The sequence below is a fragment of the Pipra filicauda genome, unplaced genomic scaffold, assembly GCF_003945595.2.
Source record: "Pipra filicauda isolate LSUMZ 115617 unplaced genomic scaffold, ASM394559v2 scaffold156_size1729456_pilon, whole genome shotgun sequence".
NCBI classification, from domain to species: domain Eukaryota; kingdom Metazoa; phylum Chordata; class Aves; order Passeriformes; family Pipridae; genus Pipra; species Pipra filicauda.
Window position 1 is genome coordinate 225,845 of NW_024104062.1, and position 21,683 is coordinate 247,527.

At 41.2% G+C, this 21,683-nt stretch overlaps 1 protein-coding gene across 7 annotated transcripts in view; it reads left to right on the forward strand.

The window, feature by feature from the left end:
- Nucleotides 1–21,683, forward strand: part of TTC7A (tetratricopeptide repeat domain 7A) — a 175,907-nt gene that overhangs the window by 111,473 nt on the left and 42,751 nt on the right. For all 7 annotated transcript variants that reach the window (XM_039379115.1, XM_027748906.2, XM_039379114.1 and 4 more), the window contains 3 exons: nt 2,524–2,640; nt 6,449–6,546; nt 13,106–13,240. In XM_039379115.1, the coding sequence (XP_039235049.1) occupies nt 2,524–2,640; nt 6,449–6,546; nt 13,106–13,240 (350 nt within the window). The remainder of the gene's footprint in view (nt 1–2,523; nt 2,641–6,448; nt 6,547–13,105; nt 13,241–21,683) is intronic.

Below are 21,683 nucleotides of genomic sequence, written 5' to 3' on the forward strand. Positions count from 1 at the left end.
TTCACTAATTGTTCTCTCTACTGAGATAGAAGATTGCACCTTCATCTAAAGTAGTTGACATATATTCACTGTAAGCAGTAAACAGTAGAGTAATGAAGTACTGGTTCATCTTTTTAATGTTTAACTGCAATGTTTAAATATACTATGTGGTGATTGTAATTGCTTGCTGATAACAAGCCATCTATGTCCCTACTAATGTGAAAGGGAGAAAGAATCCTTAATATAACCCTCCAGTACAGGAGTTTGACTGTCAATAGATTCTTCTATGTAATGAATATTGAGTAGTGTGTTACTGTGTTCAAAAGCATGGTGTTATTCAGGAATGTAATACGACTGGTCTCTAGACCACAATCTCCTTAACCACCGTTCTTCTGCTGGAAGGAGGGTTGTACAGTGTTTCAGAAGGTCTTTCATTTTGCAAGTTTGTAGTGGTTTGAAAAATTATTCTCTATGATTAAAATAGCCTAGATTTTTTTATGTGCTTGTTTCTAGGACTAGAAGAATATTTTTAATAGCATAATTTCCAGAAGGAAGGTGATAATGCAGTCTTACCCCTCTGCACAGAGCAACCCAAAGAAACTTACTCACAAGCCTATGCATCAAACCCACAGCTTCTGTTTGTACAGTGCCATTGCTTTCCAGATGTTATCCTGTCTTGCTGAAAAGGCTTTAATGACTACAGAATTTACTGTGCACACATGTAGTTACTGCAAAGATTATTTTCCTTAATAGTTATGCGAATGCATTTACTTATTCATTTCCATTTGACTAGTTTCAGCTTCCAGTGAATTCTTAGATTTTCTGGTAGCTTTTCTTTTAGATCCAGGACTCACAATGAGATGCTTCTCCATGTAGGTGTTTGTAGGCTGAGGCAAAATAATTTCTTTGCTGCTTCTTGGTTAAACCGAATAAACTGATCTTCTTAAGCCTCTGATGAAATATGTTTTTCTAGCCCTCAGATCACTCGCATAACCTTTTTCTTACCCTCATCCCATTTTCAGTCATCTTCTAGAGTTAAAAAGCAAGAACTAGAAACAGGATTGTTGTGTCTTGCTGATGCTGTGATCAGTAATAACCACATCTTCCAGCTCCTACTTGATTGTGCTTCCATATATGAATGCTGGGGGTTCTTGACAGAAAACTGCATTGTTGCTCAGGAACTTCATGTTCATGAAGCTATCTTTTATAATACCAGTATACTCCAGGGCATAGCCTCCCATCTTTCTACTGTGATATATATTTCTTGCACTGAACTGACTGATTCTGTATTCTGTTGCATTGGAACAAGCGTTGTTCTTATGAGCCCAGTTCACTTACAGACATCCCTGTATAGCAGTCCCCCCTGCCCTCCCACCCCAAAAATGCACTAAAACCCAAATCCCCAACCTGATGTTTATTAGTGCCAAATGGGACTGCGGCATTAGCACGTTACTGTAGATAATACACCACAGTGTCTTGGCTGCAGATTTCTAATTATTCCAAGTGAAGGATCTCTTACTCAACTACAAAGTCTTCTCTAACATCCTATATGCAGTTGCTGTTGTCTCTTTCTGAAGTTGTTTGGATTCCTCAGGAGCCTGCAGGTCACATTCGCAAAACTGATTTTAGGATTTTTAACATTCTGCTGTTGTTGCGGGCATGTGTGTACACATATGTGCATTCAGTGGCCTAATCGCTAGCCGGATTGAGTGCATTAAAAATGCGTTGATATTGGACTTTCTAGAAAAATTTAAAGGTGAGAAGTAAGTTTGCATTAGCAAATAAGAAATAAATCATATCATCTTGGCAATTAAAATAGAATGAGTGTTGTCAAGGATGGTGTTAAAATCCACGCTAGCAGCAAGTGGTAGGTTGTGTCATTGCCAAATCTGTCTTCTAACCTCTGCGTGACCCAATTCTGCTGAATTCCAGTGGTCTGTGCAAGTATGCCGTCTCTAGGTATAAGAATAGTAGCACCAGTTACACTACCTAGAACAAGAATGTACAAGGCTATCAGCTGTCTTGCCTAGGGGCATGAAATGATTGCCAGCTGGGGTTAAGAAAAAGCATTTCCTTCTTGTGAGGCATTACATAATTATCTGTGTATATTAAGTGTGCTGGGTTTTTCGCCTGAAATTTATTATGTAAGCCAGTACTATAAGAAGATGCCAGACTAAGAAAACAGCCTGGCATATGTATTATAGCAATTACTTTTTGTTCTGTTTTCAATACTGTCTAAAATAAAGTGAGATTCAGTGTATGTTTCACCTTGCTAGCTTTGCAATGCATTGCTTTTAACACTGTCCTGTCGGCTTTGTGACGCAAATTTGACTGCAGCTGAGGAATATTGTTAATCCGCTCATCTCCTTGTGGGAAATCTAAAGTTGAGCCAAATGAAATGTTTTGTGCTCTGATGTTTTCTTTTGTTGCTGCACATACAAAGGAAGTAAAAATGCCACCTGCTAAGGTCTCACTAGAGTGATACTGATTCTTTACATTTATGAGATGCCAATAAAACAGGAGTTATTCTTTTTCATCTTGCAGCTTACTCTTCACCAAAGTAAAACTGGAATGGATACATAAAGGACCTGAAGAGGCTCTGATCACATGCAGACGTATGTTGCAGATGTGGCAGATGGTATATAATGTTTCACAGCACAGGTAGGCTTTCTCCACTGTAGGAAGTTCAGATTTGTTACTGGGGATGCAGTTATCTTCTTTAATTTTCTAGATACTTAAGTTTTTTTGGAAAAAAGAGTAATAAACACTACTGTTTGAAACATAAGTAATATTTCTAGCTATGATAAAGAAAGGCAAGATTTTAATAGCTATTATTTTAAAAAAAAAAAAAAAAAAGAAAAAACCAACAAAAACAAGACCTCAGTATTTTATTATTGAAGAAGCAGTTTGAACCAATAGTTTCTGATCCAAATGTCTAAACATCTCTATCCATATTTGGATGTCCAGAATAGAGGGCAGATTTTTTTTTTCTTCAGGAGTGCTGAGCATTCATCAGCTATTGTTCACAGTCTGCAGTAGTTGGCACCAGGAATGTGTGGGGGTGACAGTCCCGAAGTGAGTAAGCCGAGGAAAGGCACGTTGCCAAACTCTATCATATGCTGTAGTCGCATGCTAGTTGCACAGCCTGGTACTAACTGGGCAAGGAAGGAAGTGGAGAATGTAGCATCTTTCTCCCTTCCCTTGTCCTAGTAAATCTGCGTTTAAACAGTGCTGCCTTCCCTGTTAGTTTCTTTCCTTTTATCTGCTGCCCCACCAAAAGGTAAAGTTTAGAAAGTGTGAAAGATACTTACTAGGGTTTTCTTCCTTCCCACACCCTTTGGATATTGTCCTAGTCAAGGTATCACTGTACAACTGTCTTGGGAATGTTACACCAAGACTGTACTTATCTTTCACCAATAATGTCCATAGAGGAGTTTGATGAGAAGGACAGCATGCTTGATGGCAACAGTCATGACAGCAGGCTGAGGTAGCTTGTGTTGTTCCTCGATCTCTGTATGTATTTACATAAGCCTTATAAACAGCAGAAATATATGTACAGAATGATGTATGTCTATGTACAAGTTGTCCTTGAGGGATTATCAGTAATTCTTGTTGGTTTAGCTAATGAGAAGCAAACCAAACACAAAAATCAAGATATTTGCATAGCAGCAGAGAAATGGTCTCTTACAGACTGGAATCATTGATTTCCTTAGGCCTTAGTCTCTTTAGCTAAGGATTCAATCACGTACCTCTCACACAAATAATCTTCATACACATGAGTAGTCCTTGTGAAGCTGATCAAGTCCATGCTAAACAATTATTACTGAGGAAGATGTACTCTTGCAAGGGCGGGGCTGCAAGCCTGGGACTGTAGAGAGTATGTTGGAAAACAGACAAATAAATAGTTCAGCCATTTGGACTGCATTTGGATCCCAGGCTGTGCTTTGGCAGTTATACTTATAAACCCAAGATGTGATAACTTTAGGGGCTTTCAATAAGCTTTAGCCATGGAAACCTAAACAAAACAAATTGCTTTTGCTTTTAGGAACCCCAGTGTGTATTTCACCTCTATTCCCAGAAGGGCTTTTTTTTTTTTTTTTAATTTCTCAAAAAATACATCATAAAGTATTTTCTATTGGGAGGTACTAATTGAAAGGTAACAAGAATGAACTTGGTACCTGTGGTTCTAGACTGGATTTAGTGACACAGGAAGGCTCCTATATTAAGCAAATTACAGCACTATCAGCTAACAAATATGTAAAGTATTCTGGGTAGGGCTTGCAAAGGAACTTAAGGGGAATTCTTATCAGTGAGACTTGGACTCAGCATTCTTTAGGGCCTCTTGGGAAAAAAAAAAAGCTTGCATTTACAGAAAGATGAGAGCTGTTGCACCCAGTACTCTTTACTAGTTTAATTAGTAGATAACTGCCTACACACTAAATGGCGTTTTAGTTACATTTAGTTGCATTTGTCTGGCCTAAGCTTCCTGGCTTTGCAGTCTCACTGTGACTGACAGACTGAAGAGTCTTTCAGGGCCCAATATTTTACCCCTAGGCAGCTATTCATATCCCATGCTCAATTCTCCTTTTGTCTTCTCTCTGACAAACTTGTGCCTCTGCAGTCTCTCACAATCAAGTGTTCCCTTCAGTACTTTTGTCACCATTTTGACCACTGTCTCAACTACCTTTCAAAAACATGGGCAGTAAAGTGGCAAAATGTCCTGCTTGTCAGCCTTTCCAGTGCTGTATGCAGAAGGCAAATCATCTGGCTACTGTCCCTTCCATGGTGCATGGAAAGGCTTTCTTGGCTGAAGGCCTTTTACTGGAGCTGTTAAGGAGTAGTTAATTTTCAGCCCTTCTCCAGGATAACAGATTAAGCTGTTGGGAGTGGCTATTTTGCACAATGCATTCCACTTGGTTCTCAGCCTGGGATTTTCCAATCTCCTCACTGGTCCTTGGAGTAGGAGTACAGCGTATAAGCCAGTGCTTCAGCATGTGCCTAAACAATGATCCTGTGGTGATGGCTGCTGCATCGAAGCAGTGCTCACCTCATGGCAGTAATATTTGGAAGTGCAGCTGCCTTGTTCCTGCATACGCAATGCACCAGTAAGACTGAGTTGCCCCTATAGTTCCACCAGCAGCTCCCAGTCAGGACACTTACACTTGGGTAAATCCTGGCTAGGCAAGGCTGAGGCACAGGACAGAGAATTTAATTTTTCCTTCTATCTGTCACCACATGATAGTCTCAAATGAGGTGTCAGTGTGGAAACAAGTATGGAAGACAGGGAGGCCCATTCAGGGACGTAGTTTGGTGCAGTCAAAAGCCCAAGAATTCAGGGTTCATTAACAGGAACCATTATGTTTGATCCCAAAGCCCAAATAAAAGGTTAATTAGGTATTGTAAATATGATTTCTGCTATGATAAATGACACTAAGTGGCTTTCAGTGGCTTCCCAGATTGTTAACTGCGAAGGACAAGATTTGGTTTATCTTTTGCTATTGTTTTCTGTGGTAACAGACTAATCGTGTTTAACACCAAATAGCAGTCCCAAGCTAATTCTTCTGCTAGATTAATGCAAATTCAAGGGAATTCTGTGCAATCCCTACCAAAGGACTGATCAGACTGAAAGACGGGGGCATCCACAGTAATCATGACTCTCTGACAGCTTGTTTCCTGGAAGGAATATTGTCCAAAGGCTGAGCTGCAGGCTTGGAAGTGTGCCAGAAAAAGTAGCCAGGGCAGTCACTTCTCCTTCTGATATTTTGTCCCTTAATAGATGATGAGAGGAGGTATCATCACCACTGATCCTTGGGGGATGGCAGACTATATGGTCACAGGAAGGCACATGACTTTTTTTTTTTTTTTCGAGTTTCCCTTTGGAAGGCCTCTCCTATGAGGACAGAAGTCTTGTAGAAGAGCAGACCAGATATTCACCCTTTCATAAAGCAGTGCTGTGTGGTAGCTTTTATCTTCCTCCTCTTTTTGAACAGAACAAACGTGGAAAAGGAGAAAATAAGCCCTTTGAAATGAAAAAATGAAGAAATTAGCACCCAGGTGGAAGCTGGTAATTGGTCTGTTTCAAAAAGATTAGCATAGGAGACCTGTGAACAAATTACTCTGCAGACAAGTCCAAGGGATGGTGATTCTTGCTGAAAGAGGGTTTCATGGTGGGCCTCCTCTGATCTGGCTTCTAGCTGCCAACATGTTCCTTGTGGTTTGCAAAGACTTCCAACAGCCAAATAAACTATATACCAGCACATGCCCTGGAGCCCTTGCTGGTCACTGTGTCTCTGAGCTTCCTGTCCATTGGCAGATGGGGGAGGGGGGGCGTTAATACATTCAAGAAGCTGATTTCATGCAACTGGTAACCTTGGTTTTTCAGTTCTAGTGGCAACTAGACTATTGCCTACTTTGAGGAGGTGTTCTTCACTGAGAGATGGCCAGGTAACACAGTTTTGTTTCTTTACAGTGGCTCTGAGAAATGCAGTAGTGTGACCGAAACACCGGTGATCAAAAGGCATAACGGACTGCATCTCACTCTCCCAGATGCTCATGATACCGATTCTGGTGAGGAAGCAAGATTTGTGCTTTCCTGTGCTAAACACATGCATTTGTGAGAGATGAATGTTTTATTTTGTTTGGCAAAGGTGGCGGGGCTGTGCATATTCATGTTGGACTGCTGGTCAGGAGGTCCAAATCTGTCTCCATGGCCAGCTCTGCTGCAGAAGCCACTGTGGTTTGCCTGTACCTTGGCTTCCCCAGGCATAAAACAGAGATGAGTTTCTGCTTTCTATTACAAAACTCTCTAAGTCAAGCATGAAAAGTATTCGATGGGAGTTCACTACACTTTTACAAGAACTGTCTAATTCAGTCCTTATTTTCCTCCTGCCCCCCCCCCATTTAATCCTTTTTAGATGTCCTGATCAAGCCAGCTGCTATTGTTGGTTTTGGAAAGCTGAATGAAAGTGTCAATTCCTATTAAATGGTGATTTGCTTTGGGATTTCTGCATAAGCCTTGTGATGTTTTATTATATGGTAAATACATATTCACAGTAACAGATATAGTCAGATGAAAATAACTGAGGCATCAAAGCTAATCTTGGCAGAAGGGGAAAGGAAGCTTTCAGAGATTGCTGCCGACTTGTGATTTTTATTATAGGTCTCGTGATATTTGGTGCTTCCTTTGAAACCCTGATTCTCAAAATCAGATGATTATGTGAGAAACTTGACTTTAAACTTGAAGGGTTTTTTAGGAAAGCAAATTTCTATCCTTGTGAATGTAGAAGAAACACTTGCAAAAAAAAAAGCAAACCTCAAACTCAGAAATTGAAAAAGAAGAATATAAAAGCTTGATTTAAAAAAAACCCCACATAACCAAGTCACATGCTTTGGGGCTGGGGAATTAGGGTTTGTCTGTGTCTTAAATCGTGAACACCAGGAATTCATAAAATTGAAATCACATGCTCAGCATATATGGCTGAGATGGATGACAAGTTCATATGTGTTAAGTACATGGCTTTTATTAAATAATGTGTGCTTAATTCCCATTTACACCCACTAATGGTTAAAAAGCATTGCAAGGTCAGGTTTTGAGCATTCAAACATCAAAATATTATTCAGCATGTCTGTTCTCTTGTTTGTGGTGTTAAACCCTTAGGGTCTATATTTATGACATTGTTATCTTACTGCTTCTATGCACACATATTTATGTAATTTTTTAAATTCCATTTCTCTTTTCTTACTCTTTGCTGAGATGACTCTTTGTATTTTATATAGACCCTTTTCCTCATTGTTTATATGGCAGTGTTCTAAAGTCTTTGGCTAAATTGAAGAGAACAGACCAAATTCAACACAGATGGATGAAGAGGATACACTAAATAAGTATCTGCTGTTTGGCATATTAAAAATAAACAGGAAAAGAGAGTGGATATATCATGAAAACTTCCTGGTAATACAAAACCATTTAGGATAGTTGTCACTTGAAGATAATTCTGAAGATTTGTGAAATATATCCTATCATCTCTGATGCTGGGTGATAAAATGAACTCTCATTTTCAGTGAATATGTGAAAATAGTTTGAAAAACACTGTAGGTAGTTTGCAGAATCCATCAGCCACTAGGGATTACTATGAAAGTAATAAAACCCCAAAAATAATATTTGCTACAGTACTTTTATTATTCATCCAGTTCTCACTCTGCTGCTAAAGCATTGAGTGGTTTGTGGTGTCTAGACTGTGAGCCCAGGTTGAGCCTGGACTTATCCCTATGTCTTCAACTCTAGCTTGGAGCTTAACGGTGTGTAAAAGGTGTTCTGGGTGTGGATCCCATGTGCTTTTGGAGATCCCTTGCCTTGCTTTGTAATTGTTTGTAGAAAGTGTGGCCAGGTTTGGGCAGCATCCACTTACAGCATGGTTTGAGATTTTGAGACCAAAATGTCACCAGTAGAGCCTGTAATATTTTGATGTGCTGGTGTATCACCCTTCAAAGACCTGACTCCTGCTCACTCTTCTGCTGCAGACCTGCAGCATCTTCTTCAGGGTCACAGCAAAGCTCAGGCATGTTTAGGCTCTTATATAGTGCCCTCCTCAAAAAGCACTTGGGTTGGGGATCTGTTCCAGCCTTCTCTTAGCCCAGTTCTAGCAGCCAGCCTGCAACAGAGCAGTTGTAGTTCAGCAGAAAATGCTGCATGCCATGGTGCTGCCTGCCAGGAAGAGCAAATTAATGTACAGTACAAGCTTTAAAGCAGCTTTTCACACACCTTAAGTGATTTGCACTGAATGCAGTTTGGTTTTAGCCAAGAAATGTATTCCTCCTCTACTTTGAGAATCCATGTTTCCATGCTAACATGGTTGCCCCCCCAATGGACATAAGGATGGAGCTCCTACTGAAATTACACCACCCACCTTAGTGCAGGGCTGGCACTGCCTGGTTTCAAAAGGGGTCTGTGACTCCCTGCTCTGCAGGCTTTGGATGCTGCTGTTCTCCATCTGCAGAAAAGAGGCAGCTGAGGCTGCTGTCCTGGTTGGGAGCCTCTTTGAAGACAGTAGGGGGTGAGATTGGAGGGTACAGCTCTAGCCTCTCTCACCCTTGTGCTTCCCCAGAGCTGTGACTGTGTCTGGCTGTTTTGAAAGAGGGAGGAGGTCTGATATTTTTGCATCATTCTGGAACAGGCACTGGTCTCCATCGTGAAATCCCCTGGGAGCATGCAGCAGTATTGCTGTAATGCACAGGCACTCTTTGATCTCTGGACTCATCACTGAAGGGGGCAGGGGGTTGCTGTGGCTGGGCTTGACATTGGCCTCTCCCTCAATTAGACCACAATGAGATTATTTCTTGTGCCAGAACTTTAGGTTTGCTGCTAGAAAGATTAATTCCACTTTATTTTCTTCATCTTCTCTTAGCTGAAGCAATGTTTCTAACTAAATTCACTGATATCAGTCAGCTGCCTTGCCGTTTCATTCTTTTTCTGATTTAGTCTTATCTTATAATGCTATTGCCTGAAGTGATTTAGGCTAGGGAATTCTGTGTTTCTTATAAGCCTAGTAAATCTACTGAGGTACATTTCTATTTTGATAGCAGTTTTTTCATAGATGCAAAATATTAAACTTGATCTTTTCGGTCTTATAACAGTGGAACAGTGCTTTTAAATTATTTGGATAGATTTTGTATGGCTTATATGCAGAGCTCATCACCACAAAATCAGTTTTGTTATTTTTATGAGTTATTTCCCAAATGTGTGAAGGGCTTTATTGTAAAATGTGAAGTTTATATTCTGTCTAGTGGAGCTGTTAAATAGAGAAAGAGACTGCACTAAAATAACAAATTGATGTGATGTCTTCTTATGCCAACATTTGCATGTATTTTGAGGCATGACATTACAATTCTGTGAGACAGGTTCTGTGGGGAGGTTTTTTTAGCCTATAAAGATCTACATTTCTTTAGGAAGAATGAGACATTCAGATGTTTGTGTTTTTTTTTAATCTTGCTTGATTAAAAGCAACTACCCTGAGGTCAGAGTCATGCCAGTGCAATACATGCTGACCTCATCTCTCAGGAAGAGGTGTGTGTTAGGGGGATATTCTTTTGTGGGTCCAGTAGCCATCAGCCCACCTTCAGGGTCACCATATTGCTTGCCTGAGATTCAGAGCTGTGGCTGAGCCCCTTTCAGTCCAGAAGGGCCAGGCTGGCTAAAACCTTCTCTTAAAGAGTTTATTTGGTCAGACAGAGGACCAAATTAGGAGCAGCCCAGTAGTGATGGGCAAGAACAGCAGTGGCAAAAGTGGACGTATGGACTATGATGGACAGAGCCTTTTCATCTGGTGTTTATGTGTCTAGAACAAAGAGCATATCTGTGTCTGAGGCCCGGCAGGGATGGGAAGGGAAGAGATGGGATGGTCTCTGCCTAGTGTGGTTTGCTTTCTCATGTAGGCTGGAAGAGAAGGAAAAGAAAGTAAAGATTAAAGGACTGGAATGCCAAAGGCTGTTAAATGCAAAGAGCCTCTGCTGTAAATCTCTGAGTAACTTGTGTTCTTATTTTTATGGTTGTGCAGAAGCCCACTGCACGGGGCAAGATCAGTCTCAATGTCAAATTTCCCTCTTAGCAACTACTGGGCTAATGAAAAGAAGAAAAAGAGCAGCTAACTTGTGTTCCTTTGTGTGCAATTAGCTCACTGTGATATTCCTGTAAAGCCTGCTTTGTGAGGGAAGGATGCTTTAGTCATCCTAAGTGGATCTACTTAGGCAGTGTGTGAACCTCTTCAAAATGCATAAAGGTGCCTTACAGTGAAATAGTTTTCTTGGATTGACTTGCAAGGAAAAGAGGATTTCCCTGAGCTCTGGGAGGATGTGAATAAAGCACCAACCCATATGCCCACCCCATGCAAAGAGCCCAGCATCATGTATGGGTGCTTGCAAGAAACACAGCTCTAGAAAGCCTCTCTGGAAGAGGGCAGTCTTGGCAGAAAAATATAATTGTGAAAGTTGCTTTCAAAGCATGCTAACATTATCAGGAGTGCTAATATAAGAATCTGGTTAGGCTGACAGCACAATCCTCAAAGCACATGTAATTTTTTCCATGTTTGCCAATCTAGAAGGCAAGAAGTCTGCCCTAATTTCAAAGTCCTCCTAATAACATCACTAGCTTGTTCATGTGTCCATTTTCTTGTCTCTGCACTTCAGAGAAGCTGTCTGTGTTTTTGGATGGCTGGGAGTAAATGGTAGTTTTCCCTGTGTCAAACAGCTGTAGTCTGACTTGAATTTTTTGGGAATTTTGGTGGAATTTCTCCCAGGTGGGGGTAGGGATGAGGGAGAAGACTAAGCGGGCAGGGCAGGGGGAGGAATCTCGTGCAATGGAACAGGCTGAAGATGGATCTGTTAAATAAACTGTTAAATATAATGAATTCTCCCTGCAAAGCTGAGTGGCTTTTACCCTACTGGTGAAGTCGTAATTGCTACATTACTGCACTGTCATCTCTCGGAACATTAGATCAGGAGGAGCATTAGTAAAGGAATGTCTTTGAAAATATGTAGGAATTTTAGAAATGCAGCTAGGAAGAGCACATTTGCATTTTCCAAGGGAGCTGTGGGAGTGTCCTGCCCTTGCTTGCGGGACTGTTTTGACGTTCTCCTGCTGTGGGAGTGTCCTGCCCTTGCTTGGGGACTGTTTTGACGTTCTCCTGTTTAAAATGAATGACATTAGTTAGCGGTGAGATAATGGGACAAGTATTTCCTGGAGCAGTTTTGGGCTTGTGGTCTCTCCCAAGCCATGACACTCTTGCTGCAGGTTTGGTAGAAGCTGCAGCCATGTCCTGCCTCGCAATGCAAAGGTGTCTTGGCACAGGAGCATGAGGTGAAAAAGTGCCTCCCGTCATGCCTGGCAGGAGGCTGGGTCCCTGCTCAGCATCCAGAGTGGCGATGGCCAGGAGACCATGGCTGGGAGGCCACACTGCTGTGCCTGCCAGCACCCTGGCCCGGGGTGATGTATCAGTCTGCTGGTCAGGAGGTGTGGTTTGGCAACCCCCTCTTCAGCACACTTCAGTGGGAAAAAGCTACTGTCTCTCTCAGAGAGAGCATTTAATGCATAGGCCCTGTGACAGGTTTTTTGCCCTTCTCTCCCTTTCCTTGCCCAGAGCCATCTCAGCTTCCCCGAGTACCTGTTTCTGGGCTTTGCTGCTCCCTCAGGGTGGCTGCAGTGAGTGAAAGAGGGATTTGAACTCTGTGATCTTGTGGTCTGTGAGGTCAACGTGTAAGGATTGATTCAAGAGTAATGCTAATTAGCACAAGTGTTTCAGTCACAGCAACTCTCCAGAGAAGAGCTTATCAACCTTAAGTCACATTAAATCTATGTATATTAAAATATTTATTTCTCAAAGCTTTACAAAGTCAACTCTGAAATCTCATTTTGTAACTTCTTATTTTGCTATCATCCTCTTGGTACCCCTGTAAGAGATCAGTCCACCAGGATAATCCCACTTGCTGTACTGGAGAACATGGTCTCCGCCCATGCACTCCTTCTGGGAGTAGCTTTTGATGTGATGTTTTGTCCCAGAGATGTGGGTGCCAAATACTTTATTCTTGCGTAAATGTTACAGTGCATACTAAAGGTTAATGTAGTCAAAGCTCTGAACTCTCTGCCCCCTAAGGTTAAATGAAAAACCACATTGCCTCTAAATCAGTAGAACAATATTGATGTCCCTTGAAATGTTTGTGCTGTGTGAATGGAGCTAAACTACCTTGTAATGCTGTACTAAGTTTTTACATTAGTGGGGCACATTTTGGAATTGTATGGTGACTGTGCTTATAAAATGGATTGTTAAAAGGTATTTGTGGGAAATATTTGATGGTAGACTTCTGCTTCCCAAATGAGCAAAATATGGTTGCTTCCTTAATGAATGCTAAGCAGACCTTTATAAAATTACTGTCTGTCTCTTAATTTGCTTATTTGAGCTGCAACCCTTGGGTAATTTAGCAGGGTTTTTTCAGTAAATTAACCTTTTATAAAATATAGTTCTCCAGTTGGTCATGCCAGAATTCAGTAGAGCTCTTATTATATTGTGTGAAGGATCGGACCTGCTGCCTTATTGAGTCAAAGAAATATCCTTTTTGTTCTTGTTTTGTTGGTCCGTAGGGTCACAACGAGCCTCTTCCCTTGCTGCATCGAGACTGGAACAGGCCATGTCTGAAATAACTATGCAGAGCAGCACAATGAAGCAGGGACCTATGCAACTGTGGACAATTCTTGAACAAATTTGGCTACAAGCTGGTAAGTCCTGAACCACCTGGGGTTCCTTTTTCCCTCCAGTGGTGAATAAGATGACATAAGTATTAACCAAGTAGTTGAAACTGTAAGTTGAAAATCACTTTATTCCAGCAGAAAATCAGCTTATCTATCCCAGATGGTTTTTGAAATACCACTTATTTGATTTTGACAAAAAAATACTATAGTAGTATGATTTTTCAGCTCACCTCTGTTTTTCCAAAACACACAGAAAACTTCAGTCATCACTACAATATGCTTTTTAAAAAAAGAGGTTAGGTAGTTCATTAGCAAATGGTAGTTGATAGGGAAAATTATTTTCATTTGCTTTTTCCTACATGCTTCCCTGTAATAAGACTGGGTAAACCATTTATTAAATGCGATTTAGGCTGGGAACTTTCCACTCTTTGCTGTGGCTTAAGTGAAAATTTTTAAAAAGAGCAAGTCTTTCGCTTCACTCACTCTTTGACTCTTTGAATCTCCCAAGGGCTTGTAGGTTGCTTATCAGTTTGAGACACTAGTGCAGAGATGCTACAGTAGAGCACATAAAGGGAAAAGAGAACAGTGAGAAGAGACTTTGCCCAGAGGCGATCTCCAAACTCATAGAAGGGTTTCATGTAGGACATTTGATGAGGAACAGAGCTGCCCAACACGTTCTGCCGTTTGCATTCCGGGGTTTTGGAACTGATAGAAGAAGTTCTGACCCTGCAATTTTGTTCTTATGAGACGCAGTTTTTCTTCCATAACTGGGCCCACAGTTGTGAGTCTGAAATTACCTTTGGGTGCTGTGGTTGCTTATTAGATGTCTCACCATTTGCAATGAAGAAAAAAAAGCAAGGCCCCCTGGAATCTTGCTAATAATTTCTTATTCTTTATGCAGGAGAACCTTTCAAATTCTCGTTTAGCTAACTTAATGCAATTGACAGTTCTCAAACAAAACCTGGCAGTCTCACCGTACTTCTCAGCAAAGATTTTTTGTAGCTGTTTTTATGGGCTATTTCCTACCAACTGAACTTTAGTTCTAGAACAAAATATGTGCCATTGTTTTTATTACAATTTGACTAATGTTGAAGAACAAAAGAAGTCACCTTATGGAATGCATCATACATTAAGTTAATCACATATGGTCACTTTTATGACTTGTGTGCGTGTAAATGTCAGTCATGTGCTGTGGGCTTCAAAATCACCAACAAGCTTTTGCTTTAGTCAGTTTATACTCCTGATTTAAGGCTGCAGAGAAGGCTGGTGGGGAGCAAAATAGATGGAGGTTATTGTGATGAGAAGTCAGTTGTCCATCACCCTGCAAATAGCTCTAGGCAGTTTACATTTTCGATGCTGTCTAAAAAGACAAAAAGCAATAAAGACCTAGTGCTTGCTGTGACCTAGCTGTGAATTGCAGTGATTGCTTTTCTGTGTGAATAGAGTGCCTTTCTCAAAGGTGTTAATTAATTCATTTAGATAGAATTTATTTTTATAGGCTGTAACTTTTCTGTCCTATCATTTTTTAAATCTTTGTTTTGCTTCATGCTTACTTGTAGCTGGACTTGAATCAGGATTGATATTTTCAAAACACACACTGTGACTGCTTTGTAATTTCATTACTGGAGTCAGTTATTGTTATGGATGCAGCTTAATGAGCTCTTGGTGAGGTACTGGCCATTCTCTTTGCACAGTAGTGTGGAAGTTGCTGCATTCTGGTATCCTGAGGGACAAAGAGAGAAGCAGGTATTTTGGGCTAGTCTTTACTCTCTATGGAGAAGGGCATTGTGCCTGAATAATTAGAACTTCTTGGAAGTGACTTGATCTTACACTGGGCTTAGTGAGCGTAACAGTCCAGAAGGGTATCACTGACCTTCAGTACTAGAATCTTTTCCATTTGGAAGGAGGGGAAAGGAGAAACAAGTATACTTGTAAGAAGGTAATAACTTCCAGAATAGAGATATTTCATAAACAACAAATTAAACAGAAATGCAAGGCTAATGGCAGTTGAGGTAGTCACATGCTTTTGCATTACAGGTTACCCCAAAATTAACAGCTGTGGAAAGCAACAGGCTACTAGTGTAATATTCTGATGGCTGCATACAGAGTCTCTTCATATTCATGGAAGAGCTGCATCAGTATGCTGTAGATTTTTATCAGGTTTAGCTTGCACTTGTCCTTTTTCAATCGATGACTCATCTTGTGACTCCAGGCAAGTTGCCTAACTTTTTCATACCTCAGTGTCCTATCTCTAAAGGGAAAAAATGTTAGTCTGCCTTTGGGAAATGACTTGCGTGTTGCTGTTTTTGTTGTCATTAACACTTTGACCTTTTTAGCATGACTCATAAATCTTTAGATAAAATTATTACAATTTCCTAACCTCATACTACAGTAAATTTATAACAAAGCATCCATCCTTTTCAGACACTAACAGGATGCAGCTGGCTGCGTCTCTGTATGAGGGTATGGATTTAGAGTGCCAAGTTGCAATCTTGTCTGGGTTCCATTAGAGCCATTGCAGTTGCAATGCCCATTTGTATCCCAGGACATGAAAACTAATGGTGGCAACCAACTGATCCTGTAGAGCTTTCTGCACTGATATAGGAAAGAGGCACACAGAACCAGCTATCCCACAGCTATGGGAGGTTGTTCTTACAACCTTCCAGCAGCCAGGACAGGCCACAAAATCAGCACGTATACTTGTGAAAGGGAGTGTTGTTGGTGGTTATACAGGGGAATCCTTACTGGATCATCCTCCACCTGCAGCTGCAATACAAGTTCCTGCCTTGTACAGAAGCATCCTCAGTCCCTCCAAGCTGGAGAGCCCTTGTTCCCTAATGAGTTTCACAATTAGCTCATGAGAACATGTGTGCTCCTTTAGCAGTGGCTGAAGGCAAGGCTGTGAACCCTATGCAAATAGTTAATCTCTTTTGTGCTGTGATAAAGATACTTACACTGCACGTAAGAGGGCAGAAACTTAGTGGTTTTATCTATAACTTTTCTGGGTTTATGACCAGCACAGTTATGTAGGAAAGATAATAAAGCAGCAGCTTTGGATATGCAGCTGCTAAGTCCAAATGTGCTCTACTGTAACAGATGCTACACCTTGTCTTTCCCTGTAGCAATGCCTAGTGATCTTTTGCAAGATAGTTTTTTGTAGCTTCCTGTAAACACCAAAGAGCTGCTTGATGGATCTGTGATCTCTAGAAAGTCATTTTCTCTTTCATGCATCAAAATAAAACTGTGAATTCTCACTGTTAATCCTCTGTCCAGCTATCTCTTATAGGACCACCTGGGAGTGCAGTCATGTGCAGCAGGGAACTTAAAACATTACTTTTGTGGCCTTCCATAGCTTCCTGTTTTTCCTGCAGGCAGTCAGAGTTAGCTTTGGAAGAGTATGAGGTATGCTGTCCCCAAGGACTAGAGAGGTGGTCTATCCCTGCAGCAGCCATATTAATAGGCATACTCCGTTTTCAAGTGTTCTGCAGCAAAGATTGTTAACACAGCTTGTCTGGTCCTTTTTAACAATAACCCCCCCTAGTTCTCCTGAAATGTAATGTAATGGCTTCTTAAAAAGAGTCATCTTGGAACACTTTAACATTTATAAGCCTAAACATTATTCTTGGCCCCAAGTCTGAGAAACAGCTCATTTCAGGGAGTACTTAGGAACGGTGCTACAGTGCACATGCTGCGGTGGTGCAGCTCCAGGAGAGGTGGTCTTTATGTAATCAATATACTCATTTCTCCTCTTTGTTCTGCTTTTTGTAACTGAGAGGTTGAACGCAACTTCGAGAAGAGAGAATGAACTTCTGTGGCATTGGTAAAGCTTGTTAACTCCGCCCTCTTGCTGCTGGAAGAGCTGCAAGGGGAATCCTAGAGATTACTGGTGCTAATACTTTTTAAAATCCTGCCAGTACTCCTCCTTTTTGTTTAGAAAATAGAGTCATGCTGTTTGGCTAAGGAAAATATACTTGAAATCGTTCAAATTTATGACCAACATTTACCTTCATTCGACATTTTTATAAGATCACTTTTGACCCAGAGAGCAAAGCATGTCAGTATTGAAAAGAAATAGTGTTAATAGTTCAAAGCTCTTTGGGTAACTGGAGTGATTCCTTATCTGAAGTACATGTGGTTATATTTCCAGGCAGTAATAACCATATGCTCTATTTACACAGAGCATTTTAGAATGCTGCAAGCCAGTTTTAATAAGAGTTCTGACATTCCAGCTTCCGTTACTATATTATTTTAAGCTTTACTTTTAACTACGATGTCCACTTTGTTTGTCTTTACTAGTACTTTATATCTGACAATTTAGCTTCTTGACTAACCCAATACTTTACCAAATATGGCCACTCACAGCAAAGTAGGTCTGGTAATTTGATCTAAGTTTGGCTAAATGCCTGCTAAGCTCAGCCTGTGAACCTCACCAGGTAGACACTAAGGCTAATTTAAAGGAGCATTTGGAGAAAAATAATGGGGGCCTGGAGTGGGCTACCTGCTGTCTCAGTAACGTGCTAAAGTTTACCCTAGGAAAAAAAGGATTATAACGAACATGCCACAAACAAGAAATGCGAAGAGAGGCAGTGCAGCACAGAACAGTGAGCTAATGGAAAAACATCTGCTCCCCCGAGCTATGTACAGCAGGAACTTTCTTTTTTCCCCTTCACAAAACACTTGTGATTTATTTATTTTATTTGATGTGGGCCAGTTCCTGGGAAAAAGCTGTGTTAGAGGAGATGGGCTTTGTTCCACAAGAACGAGTCATTGGGGCCAGTGGGCTGGAATCTCCTACCCTAGCTGGTCAACAGCCGCAGAGCTGGCATGCTGGCAGCAGCCAAGGGTGCAGCCAGGCCCTCCCCTGTGCCCCTCAGCTCACCCAGCATAGCTTGTGTTTGCACAGCTTGGGCATGGGCACTTAAACATTCTTCCTTCTCAAAGCTTTCCGTGATCCTAAGCCCCGACAAGTTATTAGCTCTGATATTAAAGGTGTTTATCAGGTTTGGGAGACATCTTTATTGACATTGCTAGAGTAGGTGGATCAGATACTGTCCTGTGATGCAGCAGTGGTTGTTGAAGTAATTCTATTATTTTTCTTTTTTTTTTTTTTTAAGTGCTTTCAAATTTTAGAATTTTGGATGTAGAACTTCCCCATCCACACTTGAGTTCTTGAGCTTCATAAACGCTGCTAATTTTTGTGTCTCTTTACAGTGACACAAAGCACTATGAAAAGCTGGAGCCCGGTGAGTGGGAGCAGGAGGGAGTCTTTTATTAGACACCTGTTACTGAGGAAAATAAAGGTGTGGCTCCTCTGCAGTATTTATGTAGTAGGATGGATTAGGAAAGCTTCACACTGGAGATAGAAATGGTAAAGTGAGCTGGTTTGGTCCCCTTTGAAATACTGTTAGTGAAGTTAAGAAGCCAGCAGTCATTCTGCTGAGCCTCCTGGTTTAGCAAGGTGTGTTCTAGGCTTTTCTGGTGGAGGCTGAAGTCACCAAGTTCCCCATTTCTCTTCATTTGAACATCCTCAAGGGGGGATACTAGGTTTTGATCTACACTCTCCACCTTGGTTTATTTTACTTTCTATCAACAATGAATTTAAAAAGTCAAAAGGATTCTTATAGCCTTATATCAGCACAGGGCATTTTGGATTGCCTCCTCCCTTCATGAGGCTTCTAGATGTTTCTCATTGCTGGGGCGGGGCATGAAACTTTGTGGACTGATAATGCTTTGGCATGGACAAGCTTCAAAGAGCACATACTATTTCTTTAAATTTGGGACATGCAAACATTCATGTGTGTCTTGAACACTTGCTCATGAAGGAAACAGGCAGCAGCTACCAATGTTTTTTATTAAGCATTCTGTGAATCCTTTGCCACGAGATGGAGAGGAACTTGTTACACTGCCAGTCGTACTCAGAGAGTGAGTGAGGGTACCAAATACTAGCATTTCCTCAGCTGCTCAGTAAGTTTGGACAAATGATGAGGTGTACTCAGTCATGAAGAAGGAGACAGGACATCTGTTCATAGGAATCCTAATAGGAATTTATACTTGACTGGGCTGAAATATGAAGACTTAGAAGTCCTTTCTTTGGCAATAACCAGCAATGCATGTTTTGAGAGAGAGTGCAAAAGAGCCCAAAAAGTGCTCTTCCAACAGAAGCATTTTGATGTCATTCTTATTAATGGTGGCCTAATTACCAGGAAGATGGTGGCTTACTTCTCCCTGCTGGGAAAGAGTGCACCAGTGAACCAGGCCCCATTTCACATAAAGGAACCAACTACCTTGTAATATTTCAAGTCACGTTTTGACTGTGCCATTTCGTACCGAAGGTAGCTTGTGGCAGCTCTGTGCTGCTTCCAAAAACTTTCACTCTCATGCTGCATTTGTAAATAAAGAAGCTTGGACATTTCAGGCCCTGTGAGACCCAAAGCTTGGGACTTTAAAGTGAGTCCCCAGACTTCAGTTACCAGTTTGCATGCAAAGAGAGCCCTTGAGGATGTAAATCTATTGCCTCATTCAAAAGAGCAAGTGGCTGAGCTCAGGTGGATGGGAACACGTGGCAGGTTTTGTACTTCATTTCTGTATTAAACATTTACATCAAATGAAATTATTGTAGTCAGGATACAGTTTGAGGAATCTTCTGTCTAAGCTGCCACAAATTGTCAAGCTACTGTATGTAGGGTGGTGTCATAGCATGGAACAATGACTAAACCTCACCTGCCAGAAAGGAAAGGCAGTGGGGGAACCCTTTGTCATGATAATTTTCTGTAGTCACTGCTGAAGGCAGAGCTTCTCTCTGAGGAGTGGGTCTTTCCAACTGACTAAGGGCTCCTGCAGTAAAGCTCCTGAAGGCAGATGATGTAGAACAGAATTCACCTTCCTACACATCCTCACAGATGCTCTCACTTTCTTAAGTATGAAGGGCTACTCCCCGTTGTACCATCCTGCTGGGTATTTGGCTGTGTTACCCTGACCGTGTCACTATGCAGTAACATTTTTGGGGAGAGTAGGGTGCTGTAAATCTGGCAGGCACACACAACCAAGTGATGTGAAGCAGTCTTCCTTGTGGGAGTTAAGTGCAGCATCTTGGATAACACCAAATGTGATTCACAAGGAATGAAATTTTAACTCTCGGGTTGTTCACAGTGCAGAAAAACATTTCAAATCTGTTTGATTTTTTTTAGGCTAGAATTACAGTTGTTGCTGCAGTGACAAGCACTGTCACTCTTGACACTGCTTTGAAACACTTAGGAAATGGGAAATAGAGTCAGTGTTCAAGGTGTGATGTTAAGCAGCTCTGTTTCTCAGACTAGCACTGTGATGCAGACATGACTAAATTACACTGTTGTTATGCCTCTGATGGACTACCTAACAGAACTCTGCAAATAATTTATCTTGGAGACAAAATAAGGTGGCCGACTGTAGGAGACCCAGCTTTGTCAGTGTTCTGGAAGTTGCTCTTGGTCTGTGTGTTTGTTACTGCTCTTTGCAGAGCAAGTAGATGATACACTTCTGGCAATTTTCACTTGATTGAGGATCTTCACTATAGATGAGCTTCTAGCAGAAGTGGCTGGAAGAACTAGGAGCTCATGTTAGGAGCTAACAATAATCTGAGTGGAGATGTGTGCCACTCTCAGGGACTGGACCAGCATTAAAACTGGTGTAGCAGTCTAGTTGCAAGTCAAGACAAAGGAGGCCGTAACCATGAGAGGAGACAACAGTTGTTTGGAAGAACAGCGAAGTAGGCTGGACAGTACTAAAAGAGAGCACAGATGGGAAGCATAAAAGTGGATTTGAGAAAGGAATGAATCTAGGCTGGATTTTGAAGTTAGGTGGATAGTTGCTCATGGTCTCAGTGCAGGCGCAGGCTTCAATTGCTGAACGAAAGGAGATAGTACACGATTCAAACTGTCTTTGCCCAGCCATGCAGTGCATTGTCTCAGTCCATACCTGTAGGTAGAAGTGCTGAAATATTTCCTAATGTCATTGACACTCAGAGTTTCTAGCATTACTCCAGAGAGGCTAATAGAGGAGTGGTACTTCCAGGATCATCATCTCTCTGCTCAGTAGTATTCAGAGAGCTTTTGTTGGTACTTAGTTAAAAACAGAATGTAGATTTGTTTTAATTTTTATGAAGATGGTGTTAAGTGAGAGAGGCAAGGAAGCTTGGCTTTAGATTCAAAGCTTTGAAGAATGTCAGTACCAAGAACAATGCAGTCCAGCAATTAGAGGTTCATAAACGGTTTCCCTGAAGCATTGACCCTTTCACAGGATAAGAATTATAGATCTTTGGTAGCTGTGTCAGCCTAAGAAGATATCCTCTGCTTTGGAGTGGAGCTGGGTGCTATGTCTCTATAACAGAACTTCCTCACAAGGGCTGCTAATTTTGTTAGGTGTTTATTTACTGCATAATTAGGTTATATAAGGAGATAGGCTGATTAATCCAGTGGTCAGGAAGCTGCTAACC